The sequence below is a fragment of the Ursus arctos genome, unplaced genomic scaffold (assembly GCF_023065955.2).
Source record: "Ursus arctos isolate Adak ecotype North America unplaced genomic scaffold, UrsArc2.0 scaffold_7, whole genome shotgun sequence".
NCBI lineage: Eukaryota > Metazoa > Chordata > Mammalia > Carnivora > Ursidae > Ursus > Ursus arctos.
Window position 1 is genome coordinate 51,883,832 of NW_026623089.1, and position 12,142 is coordinate 51,895,973.

The window sequence follows — 12,142 nt, forward strand, 5'->3', positions numbered from 1 at the left end:
AACAAAATAGAACTGATCAGAGTCATAGCTCCTCTCCCTTTCCGTTTCTTTAGGACATTTTCAGAAACCCAAGGACGGATCACAGAAATCACCATCTGAAGTTACCTGTGGCCCTAAATCAATGCTATTCAGACTCTGAGATACTACCATCACTGAATTTCACACGGCATTTTCTGATGCCATCTGATGCCTTACGGGGGAGGAAAAAGAGCACAGAGAAGGTACTCACGACCGCAGTAGACATGAAAGCAGACGCGGGGCTTGGTCAGACGATACACATAGTAGCCTCCTGGGCAAGCCTTGACCTCGACCGTGGTGTTCCAGAGGCAGCAGTTCCCACTGAAGCTTGCACAGGCCTGGCGTTGCACGATGCCATCACCTTCTAGAGGGTGGCTGCCATTGAGCCAGACGGGAGCATGGGTTCCACAGTGGTTTTCCGGTATGCAGAAGGTGGGCATGGCATCCCCTGCCATTCCCGTGAAGCGGTACCACTCCCCATCCACATGGTTGTCACAAAGAGGGGGACCTTGAGACTCATCAAATTGATGCTCCGTGTTCCTCCACGGCTCATTCAAACTGATGTAAGCAGAACAAGGATCTAGAGCTGGGAATGAAAAGACACTCAGAGCCACCTTGTCATGTTTCAAATTACAATGGCGATAGCCTGAGCCCACCTTCTTGGTCTTACATTTTGGATTTTTATTTTATTTTATTTTTTTTAAGAAAGAAATACCCGAAAATCTCCCATATAGCTGTTTAAGGTTCCTTAAGTTGACGTAAACATATTTTATAAATGCCTTTTACATAATTATTTCCAATCTGCTTAAGGTTTAGTGCTACTGTTGGACTAAACTTTTTATCCAGAATAATCATTTGATAGAAGGATAGTTGTTCAGACCAAGGGAAGTTACGATTATAGTCTCCCTGAGCTCTGTTTAACGGTCAGAAAATATTTTGAACATTGTGTTCACCTGGAGGCTATATTATATGAAAGTATGGACAAACCTGGTGTCCAGAGAAAAGTGACCAGACTTGGAAGGGAGTCAAAAAATTACCAACTGGGGAAGAAGCTGACAACTATAGTTTGGAGAAAAAAAAGACTGACGAGTATGCATCAGTTCTCACAAATCTAGGTATTCTGTTACAAGAGCAAGAACAGACTGCTGGGGGCACCTTTAGTTCAGCTATAGAGTCATGGAGAGGCCTATCGCAGTGTTGTAAGCTCTTCGTCTCCGGTAATTTTCAAAAAGTGTTTGGATGGTCATTTGTAAGCAAGACTGTGGATGAAATTTTGCACTACTGGGAGGTTTGTCTTGTTAAGAAGGTATACAGCTCACTCCACTGAAAAGAAAGTGCCTCTGGCATGTGTCTGCTGTTTTGAAATACACAGCATACAGGCAAATTATTATCAGAGATATTCTCAAGCTGAATGTTGGTATATATGCCATCAGCTTATTGAAAATATATGAACTTTGTGTATAAACAATCAGCCATGGCATCACTATCTAAAGTAGAGCCAAATTTCTCGAGCATTCATTTTTAGTGCATAAATTGCATGGACAAATATCTCATCAACAATATTTTAATGACTACAGACACCAGTAACCCCAATATTCTCACTGCTTCCCTCAATTTCAGGGAAACATTGAAGTAATGTAGGCAAATTGTCCTTAGGAAGGGTCTATAAAACCAAGAAATTCTAGAAAGGAACACTGGCCAGAGTGCTATCCTTTGTAATGCACGTGAGGCCGACTTACCTGACATTGTAGGTGGGGAACTTACATTAAGGCCCATACATTTTGTAGGCAGAAAATTCAGTTTTAGCAAATACTGCACAATAATTAAATGTGGATGGGCCATGATCATAAAATGTAAGTTGTCTAGAAAATATTTTGGATTTTCCCAGACTACATTTAAAACTCCAGTTCACTCTCTAAATTCAGTCACATGCAGAGGAGGGTGTAGCCTAGAGCTAATGGCCCCAGAGAGAATATGACAGTTTGGGACAGGAAATAAATAGGCTACTGCATTTTCTGGAAATAACACATTTGCAGGTTGCACATGGCAGGAGCCACTCTCTTTTAAAATGTTCCTGAGATATCCCAGCTGTGCCCTAGACCATATTTGATGTCACTTGAGGGCAGGAAATGTCCTCACCCAGACGTTCTCCCCTCTCGAAAGGGAAAAATTCCCTCATCTGCTCTCCCAGCTGTGGTTCTCTTAAGAAGCAAGGAAGGTTTCCAGGGCAATTTCACAGGTGATTATAAATTCATAGAAATATTTGTTGATCTCCTTGGCTCTACTTTTATAAGAAATGGTTAGATACTCAACTTTTAATGGCTTTTGCAGAAATTCCTAAACCTCCCTCAATAACTATTTCATGGTTTATAAAGTTTTTCCTTAAATTTAACTGTCATTTCTTGTGCTCTTTGTTAAAAGTTCACTTCCTCTTGTTGAAGGGGACATATGGCCCAAATAGGGGAAATTTACCGGCTATTTTCTGTAAAATAAATACATTTTTTAAGTTCCCCACGGAATATTTTTTAACATTAAATAACCAATTCCTCTCCACCCTTTCAAACCTTTAAGAATCTGGCCACTGGTATTCTTCAGTCTCTCCGTGGGGAGCCTGGAATTCGGTATTATGCATACTGCGTCCTAAATTGCTCAAGTACACACTCCATAAATGGGAGACCTTCAAAAAGAACAGCCCCGAGGGTTCCTTTCAAAGTTGAGTCCGGGCCAGGCCTGCCAGAGAGCTCCTCGGTCTTTACCAGGATTCCTGCCTGGCGGCCCCTCCCGACTCCCCCCCACCCGGGACGCGCAGACGCCTGCGTGTCCCCAAGGGCCAGCCCCTCGCGGCGGCCAAGTGCGGAGAGCAGACGTCAGGCAGCGTCCCTGCCCTTCCCGTCCCAGTCGTCCAGGTGGAGGGGATGCCGCCCCTCGGGCTGGGTCCTGGGTCCGCAAGCTCCCTGTGTTCTTCCTTCCCTCTCCCTCCCTTCTCCCTACTCTCCCTCCTTGCTTCCTGCCCCCTCCCCTCCTCTCCTTTCCTTCCCCTCCTTTTCTCTCACTTCCCCTCTCCTCCCAGGGAAGACCGCCTCCCTGCTCCCCAGCCCCCGAAGTTTTCCCTTTGTCTCGCTGCTGGCATTGAGTCAAACGTCCTAGAAGGGCTGCAAAAAATAAATAACATAAAAAAGATGTGGGATGGGAGATCTTTGATGGGAACGGGAGGGACTAGAGGGAGAGTCAGCAATAAAGAATGGAAAGAAAGGGAAGTGGTAGTTCCCGGTGGTGGGGGGCGATTTTTGCTTAGAAAAGTCTTGGCTGGTTATTGGCTGCAGATACAGGGTGATTAAACTTAGTTCAAGACTTTTCTAATAGACTTTTTTTTTTTTTTAGATCAGTTTTAGATTTAGGGCATACATGAGAAAATAGTACAAAGAGTTTCCATATACTTGGTGCCCAGTTTCCCCTATTATGAAATATCATACTTCAGTGTGGTCTCTTTTCCACATTTAATGATCCGGTAGTGATGCATTATTATTATTAACTCAAGTCCATAGTTTAGATTTCCTTAGTTTTTGCCTGTGTCTTTATTCCAGGATCCCATCCAGGATACCATATTACCTTAATTTTCACATCTTTTAGGGTTTCAAACCTATTGTTAATGTGTACCCTTGAAGGTGCTAGCACAAGACCTGAATTATCGTAAAGAAATAAATCAGGGTCAACTAGACAGAGCTACGCAGAAGTGCCAAGAAGGATAGCTCTGTCCATCTCAACCTCCTCTCCCCTCTCTTTCAATTAGAACTTAAATTCAATTGGAAAAAGGAGAAATGTGTTAGTAACTGGAATTGAAACTTTGTTTTGCCTTCTTGGCCATTTTTGTGCCAAGCCTGAGAAGGGAAAGAGTTTAAGATTCACTCAGTCTATGCAAAAGTCATATTTTTCAGATGTCCAGACTGAGTTCAATTTATCCAGATCTGTGCCTTTCATGGGGATAGAGCTTTCATTCAGTGCCTTGTATTCATTAAAGGAAAAAAAAAAAAAAGCAACTCTATCCTCAACTCTAAAGATTATATTTTTGCTCTTAAAGTTGGAATTATAGGGGCATCTGGGTGGCTCAGTCTTTAAGCGTCTGCCTTCAGCCCAGGGTGTGATCCCAGGGTCCTGGAATCAAGCCCCGCATTGGGCTCCCTGCTCCTCTGGGAGCCTGCTTCTTCCTCTCCCACTCCCCCTGCTTGTGTTCCCTCTCTTGCTGGCTCTCTCTCTTTGTCAAATAAATAAATAAAACCTTAAAAAAAAAGTTGGAATTATAAAAGTGTCTATAATATAAAGAAGTTAGAATTCTTTTTACACATACTCCAAGAAATATTTATCTAGTGGAAACTGTTGGGTATGGCAGATCCATGGAAATTCTGGATGCCCAGGCAAGAGGCTAATGGGAACATGAAACAGAAATTCTTTGAAAATATATGTATTGTAGGTTATCATAGGTTTTCTTACACTATTCTAGAACCAGTATTTAAGATACTGGAAAATAGCTTTTAATCCGGACATAATAGCAAATTCCTACAACAAAAAGTGCATTGTGCCAAGTACTTGACACAAGACTCACCCATTGGTGATGCAGGTGTGATTGTGATGAAGACGCAGGTGAGAAGCAGGAACTGAAGCATCCTTCTGGACCAGCCACCAGAACAGACTGGAAATCCTCTTAATTCCACTTGTCCTTTGTCCCTTTCTTTTTCAAGCACATTTTAAAAAAAGGCCGCTAGGCTCTCCTGAAAAAAGATTTTACAGTACTGGCTGGGGCTTTATCAGAGGAAGAGGATGAGTGGGATAAGGAGTCCATTGCTCTGGCCTTGACCCCAGATAGAAACACTGCTTTACACTGTCAACAGGGTTATTGATATTTTTCTTTGGGGAGGGGGGGGAAACCATCACAATCCCTCATCCTCCTATTGTTTTCTCTCAAGAATTCCCTGCAACAAGGCCTCCAGTATCTTATCCAGAAGGGAACTCTAAATGAGGGACATCCCCTCATGTCAAAATCTTGTTTTGTGACTTCTAGGAATTAATTTCATGGTGTTGCAGCCCCACCATTGCTTACGGAATGAGAAAGGGATAAAGTCAAATTGTTGCAACTGGTCACTAGGAAATGTCTTGGTCAGATGGTAAAGGAGCTTACAATAGCACACGAAAAAGTAGTAAGGAAAGGTGTGGCATGGGCAGACACTGTCCTGAAGCGAGCTCCTAAGTGTGTTCTGCTATGGTCTTTGGTCTCAAAACTTCCTAAAGAAACCAGGTTTAAGTTGCGTTTCTACCAATTCAAGCAGCAATACCTCATGTTTTCATAGTGCCTTTCTTTCTTCCTCAAATTTAAAATGGGTTAATGTTACTTATTTTACTAATTCTCACACTAAGATAGAGGTAGGGGCTTCAATTAGGAACGACTCATTAAATTAACAACACTAAAAAGTGATGTTTACTAGAATTTCATTTTTAGACAAAAGAGGCAAAATGAAAGGACCTGTATATTACGTGTCCCCAGACAATAGAATGCCAGCTCCCTGACATTCTATAGTGTGTGGACTCCTGAGAATTGGCAAGCACTATTACTGAAGATAATGTGAAAGGGAAGGACAAAAAGAAGGGTAGGGGGAAAAATATTTATTTATTTATTTACCATTTTTTAAAAGGAGGACATGTCCAACATGGGGCTTGAACTCCTGACCCTGAGATCAAGAGTCGCATGCTCTACCGACTGAGCCAGCCAGGTGCCCCAGAAGTTTTTAAAAAAATACTTTATTAAAGAAAGATCTGAATGAAACCAAAAATTCTCTCTCCTAATCTTATCTGGACTTGATGCTTTGGCTTCTATCATTCTTATCCTTTCTCTCATCTATGTTTTGTGTCCTAATCAAATTTCTAATGACCAGGGAAGGGATATTTACTGTTCTAGGAAGTAGTTCACAAACTTGTCTTCCTCATCTCTTATCACATTTTTTTCCTATGCTAAGTGGCATTCAAATTATTGTGGCCCCTTTCCTCTAAGGGTTTCAGTTCAATTAAACATGAGTGCTTACTAGGGGCCAAGTGCCACGCTGTCTCTGGGTTTTGACAGTGATGAAGGTAAAAGTGGTTCCCACAAGCACAGAGTTTACCATGCTGTAGTGTGGAAAGCTCTAGCAGGGGGTTTCCAGTGATCTGAATTTATAGTTACCCACTTTATCACTAACGCGAGCAGAACACAGCCAACCTGACCATTTTTAATTTATTAAGTTGCAATCTGATGGCAGCAAAGGATGATTCTGGGACCAAGGAATGGTCTCATTGCAGTTAAGAGTTAGTGCTCTTAACAGAAAAAACAAAACCCTGCAATTTCCTGTTCCTGAGAAACCGTCTGAGTGCTTCATATGTGTTGCAGAGAAACAGAGGACGTGTGCATGAGATAAACCCAGATTTGCTGCCAGGATTGATTGCCAGAGTCAAGGACTTTTACCAGATAGCCCTTTGGTTCTGTAAACAAGCATTCCCAGGATGGTAGGACTTTTTTTTTTTCTTATTCCTATTTTTTCCTTTTTAGTTGACCTGCCCTTTCAATTTTTTATGACGAAAAATTTCAAACATATACAAAAGTAGAAATAACAAGAAAAACAGCTGCAATTACTAATATTATGTCAATCTTATTTTATTTATACACCTAGATGCATTTCTAACATAAGGCCTTTTTTACATAACTATAATGTCATTATTACTACTATGAAAACTTAGTACCATCTAATACCCATTTCATATTTAAATGTCCCCAATTGTTTCAAAAATTTCTTTGCATTGCTAGCTTGAGTTAGGATTCAAAGAGCCATGCATTGCATATGGTTCTGTCTCTTAAATTCTTTTAATCTAGAATGGCCCCCCTCCCCCAACACCCACACCATTTGTTGAAGATAGCCAGTCATTTGTCCTATAGAATGTTTCACATTCTAGATTTGTCTGACTGCTTCTTGTGATGTCTTTTAGTGTCCCTTTTCCCAGATAATGTTAATTCTTGTTCATATTTTCTTATTTTTCTAAAGTCTATGCTACTAGAAATTAAAAACAAAAATACTCTGGTTACACTAAGGGAATTTAATGCACGGGGGGAAACAGATCAGTTAGGAGATAGATAAACCAGTCTGCTGCTCAGGAAAGATCTGAGCTTACCTAACAATTTGAGAACTACCGGCATATAGATGGGAAGGGGAGTGGGTGAGATCATCCATGGAAAATGGGGTCTGAAATGGAAACTTGGAGAAATCCCACATCAAAGATGTGGGCAGAGGAAGAGGATACTGCAAATGAGACCAAGAAGTAGTCAGATTTAAAGAAGGAAACCCAAGAGTAGAGTCACAGGAGCTGAGGACAGTTTCAAGAATGAGGGATTGCTCAGTGGATGATGCATTTATAAAACATATGCAAATGAAAATTTATAAAGTGGGTCATTTTATATTCAGTAGAATTCACTAAGTTAACCTATACATTTATCCTAAGGAAGTAACTATGTAGCACATTCTGGAAGACAAGCAGTTTGTACCTGTTTGTTGGGAGAGCTACAAACTAAAGATGGTTGGCAGTGATAAAAATGAATTACAACTGGGGCGCCCGGGTGGCTCAGTCAGTTAAGTGACCAACTCTTGATTTCAGCTCAGGTCATGATCTTCGTGGGATGGGGGTCTGGCCTTGGGGGGGGGGGGAATCTGTGCTCAGTGGGAGTCTGCTTGAGATTCTCTCCCCCTCTGCCCTTCCCCCCCCCTCAAATAATAAATAAATCTTTCAAAAAATGAATCATAACTGTTCTTTTAAGAGATTTTATTTAATTAATTAATTTATTTATTTATTTATTATCAATCAGAGAGAGAGAGAGAAAGCAAGAGCATGCACAAGCAGGGAGAGAGGCAGGCAGAGGGAGAAGCAGGCTCCCCGCTGAGCAAGGAACCTGATGCAGGACTCGATCCCAGGACCCTAAGATCATGACCTGAGCCCAAGGCAGACTCTTAACCAACTGAGCCACCCAGGCATCCCAGAAAAATGAATCATAACTCTTAACAGTTTTGATGAAACTGAGTTCCAAAATGTAAGAAATTCCATTTTCTGTGAACTCTTTCCAGATTGACTTTTAAAATTCCACCTATTTGTTCTTTTAAGTTTTTAAAAAGATTTTGTTTTTTGGAGAGAGTGAGCACGAGCAGCGGGGAAAGGCAGAGAGGGAGAAGGTGAAGCAGACTCCCCTCTGAGCAGGGAGCCCAATGCAGGGGCTCGATCCCAGGATCCGGGGATCATGACCTGAGCCTAAGGTGGACGCTTAACTGCCCAGGGACCCGTTTTTGTTTTTGTGAGCATCTACTATGCGTTCATCGCTACTCTCTGCTGGTAAGCAAGATACAATAGTACATGTGATATGAGCTCTATTCTTTCCATTTACCATACTCACCATACTCACCAATCCTGTCACTCTGGTTGTTTGGTCACAGTATTCACTGATGAGTTGTGACATCGATGTCCTCTGGTTTGACTGGCCCAATGGTTCCCATCAAATCACCAGGACTTAAATACAGATTGCTGGCTCCATGCCTACTTTCTGATTCAGTAGGGATCAGAGAACTTGCATTTTCGACAAGGAGATAACCAGGGTGCCGCTCCAGCAATTGTACCAGGAGAGAACCCTTTGACTTTTGCCAGCTCTAAAGGTCTGTTATCCGTTAGCAAACCACATTATCTACACCCGCTAATGGATTTAACTCTCCATTATCTAGTGAAAATTCACTAAAGTCTAACAATGTTGTTGAATATGCAGACATTATTCGTTGAGATTGAAGAGTGGCTTACCATTTTCAATCTTACCTTCTTACACTTTACATCTGTCTCAGGGATGTCTGTATTGGGTTGCTATAGCTGCCAGGAGGCTCTTGGTACATAGTACATCTCCCGCTGCACTAAATACAAGCGCTTAACATATGCTTTTTGACATGCCTTCAATGATCTAGGTAGCATGTGATATTTTCCTGTTCGGTGATCATTATTTGATTTGATCACATTTGATACAAACTCTTAAAATAATATTTAATCTTGGTTCTTGGACAGTGTTCTGAAGTCCAGGAGACCATACTGGACAATCTGGTGGTCTGATATAATGGAATATTTTCCTGTTAATGAGGATATAAGGATATTAGTCTCAGTACTGCCAATGGCTTTATTCTGGCTGTAGAAGTCACTTAACATCTGGTGGCTCTGGAAAATTAGGAAAATATTGACCATCTTAGATTCAGGAAGCATTAATGAAATGCCTGTTTTTTAAAGTTTATTTATTTATAAATTTTATTTATTTGAGAGAGAGAGCGAGCACAAGCAGGGGGAGGGGCAGGCAGAGGGAGAGGGAGCAGCAGGCTCCCCTCTGAGCAAGCAGTGATGGGCTGCGCTCCCCCTGCTTGTGCTCTGCCAAATAAATAAATAAAATCTTTAAAAAAAAAAGTCTATTTTTAAAATACAGGCTCTAGGAACCAAATTTAATTTCAAAATGGTATTTTTATAAGAATTAATTTTAGAAGTAAACAGTTTTCCACTAGAATCACTGGAAAATAAATTTTGTTGCCGCTATTGTTTTTGGTTTTGTTTTAAAGAATTAGATGCTACAGTTCAAAAATTGAATAAGTATTTATTGTTCCAGAAGGTACATTGCTTTTTATACATATTTCATAAATGATACAGGATTTTACACATGTTCAATATTTTGCTATTTGTTTAAAGGACTTTTCTCCACATTTCCCTCCCTTGCCTCCCACACACCCTGAAAGGATTTGCTCATTGCACTGTGCTGTTTCTTCCTAAAAACCCTGCACACAAACAGGATAGATTAAAAAATAATTCATATAACTTAACAAAAATAAATGAGGGAAGGGGCTGGACGACTGGGGGGACTGGGAGACATGCATCCTTTCATCTCATCATGCCAGTGGAAGGGGTGGCGGCAGGAGCAGAGCTGCAGCGGTTCTGGCTTGCCTTCAACCTCTGCAAGGCACCTGGAGTCTGGGTTTGTCATTGCGAGTGCTTCTTTTCATACACAATGATCCCGAAAGAGGAAGAAAATGAGAAATAACCTCCTTGCCACAATGAGGAGGGTGAATCATGTGAAAGAAAAAGCCAATCAGCTGTGTGGCAAGCCTCATCATCCTTTCCATCCTGCCCCCACAGTAGTTAAAAACAGGATATTAGACACAGATCCCTTTGACTCTTCAAGTGCAGATGTCATCTGGAAATATGGTAGAAAATATTTTGATAGAGTATAAGATTAATTCTTCCTTTTCTCAATTTAAGATAAGAAAAAATAGGGTGAGAAGAGGGTAGGTTGAAGGAAGCCATAGAAATGTACTCCTGTATAAAGATAAATTGCACCCTTTGAGATCCACACACTTGATTTACAACTATTGAAGTGGTGGAGGTGGGGGGGCTCACAAACAGTGTGGAAGTGTGTGTCCTTCAAGATAAACAAAGTCTCCAGATAAGGCAGCGCCATCTGGGTGGGCTGGAATGCTGTCACACAAGCAGATTAACAGCAATGAAATTATTCTGGTTTGAAATGGCTAGAGAGCCATGATTTTTAGCCAATTTGTAAACCTTACATCTTCCTGATTTGGTAATACAGCTGAACACCACCCCCCATCTGAGTTATGGAGGGAGAGGGGAATATCAATAGGATAGTTAAATAAAGGAGGGAAATTCTGCCTCCTCTTAAAGATTAATTAGTAAAAAACAAAACAGAACAAAACAACCTCATGCAGTGTTGCCAATGATTCCTAGATACTGATCCAGAGCACTGGAATATACAGACATTTAAGAAGGTATTACGGGATAATCCAAAGTGTCAATTATCAAACAGTCGTAAGTTGGTTCCAACTATCATATGGATAAAATTAGCATAACCAACAGGAGTGGGTGGTCAGAAAAGGGGCACGAATAGGAGAGATTCCTGGTCACTTTGCAGAGACTGGGTCCAATTTAAAATAAACGCTAATGACATGGGCTCAGACTCTGTTTGCCACCCACATATCTTGAGGATTTGCTTTTCTGGTATATTTATTTACTCCTATGTCAAAAATAAGAAAAGTTAAATTAAAAAAAAAATTAGAGCTGAGTGGGGTGCTGGTGTGTTACTGTTTTGCTGACCCTGCAAGAAGATGCAAGAAAGGAACACCCCCAGCATCCTTTTCTCATTATGAATCTCTCAACTATATAATGCATCATTTTCATCCAGAAACTAAGATGCTTGATTAAGACAATATTCACTAAGCCCTTTGAGCTTATATTCCACAAAGCCTGATCCTTAGATTTTAACATTCCCTTCTTCCCCAAGATTCTTTTTGTTTTTTTTTTTTTAATTAAAGGTAAAAACCCTCAACCTCGACATGGCTCCCAGCTTCCACCTGCAATGCTTTAATTAAAAAGGCAAGAGTTATAAACAGGTGTTCTTTCTGCCAGGATTCAGAGGCTCTTTGCAGATCAATCTTTTTCACCAATTTGTCGAAGGGGCAGATGCACTTGTAATGGGTCTCTCAGTCTCTTAAGGTCCATTTCTGCCTAAAATAGAAACAAAAGGTGAGAAAAACTGGCTAGTGAAGCTTTCAATGACATTATTGTCTCCTCAGAAAAGGCATTTGTCTTTTCTGCATCTCTATGAATCACAGAAATCATCTCAATTACTCTCAAAATAGAGTGCCTCAGAAGCAAAGGGCTTTAAAGGCACAGGACAACATAGGGGGACCAGAATGGAAGTCTGTCCTGGCAGTTTTCAGCTGTCAACAGAGCCTCCAGAGAAGGCTGTGCTGTCAACAGGGCAGGACTCAGAGGCTCAAGAATGCAGGGAGCATCTGATGCACCCTGACAGCGTTTCTCAAACCTCTGCCTTGATCCAGAACTTTAATTTACGTTGCTCAAGACTTCAGTTGTTCCTCCAGTGATTGTTTTTAAGTTTTTCACTTAGTGATTTTTAAAAACAGGGATGTGCTGTCAACTGCAGCACTTTCAAAACTCACACGGGCTGGGACCCCGCCGCTGGTGGACTTGGAGTATTAGGCTTACTCGGGGTGGGGCCGGAGCAGCTGTATTT

The 12,142-nt window shown here is 41.2% G+C and overlaps 2 protein-coding genes across 3 annotated transcripts in view; both read right to left on the reverse strand.

The window, feature by feature from the left end:
• OIT3 (oncoprotein induced transcript 3) overlaps nt 1-4,876 on the reverse strand; it is a 31,524-nt gene extending 26,648 nt beyond the window's left edge. Inside the window, exons 1-2 of the mRNA XM_026504436.4 lie at nt 4,619-4,876; nt 230-604 (exon numbers count right to left, since the gene is read on the reverse strand). Coding sequence (XP_026360221.1) covers nt 230-604; nt 4,619-4,679 — 436 coding nt within the window. The 5' untranslated portion in view covers nt 4,680-4,876. The remainder of the gene's footprint in view (nt 1-229; nt 605-4,618) is intronic.
• A 4,798-nt stretch (nt 4,877-9,674) lies between these two features.
• The window catches only part of MCU (mitochondrial calcium uniporter), a 188,632-nt gene continuing 186,164 nt past the window's right edge, over nt 9,675-12,142 (reverse strand). For both annotated transcript variants that reach the window (XM_026504434.3, XM_044386153.3), the window contains one exon: nt 9,675-11,613. In XM_026504434.3, coding sequence (XP_026360219.1) covers nt 11,536-11,613 — 78 coding nt within the window. In that variant the 3' untranslated portion in view covers nt 9,675-11,535. The remainder of the gene's footprint in view (nt 11,614-12,142) is intronic.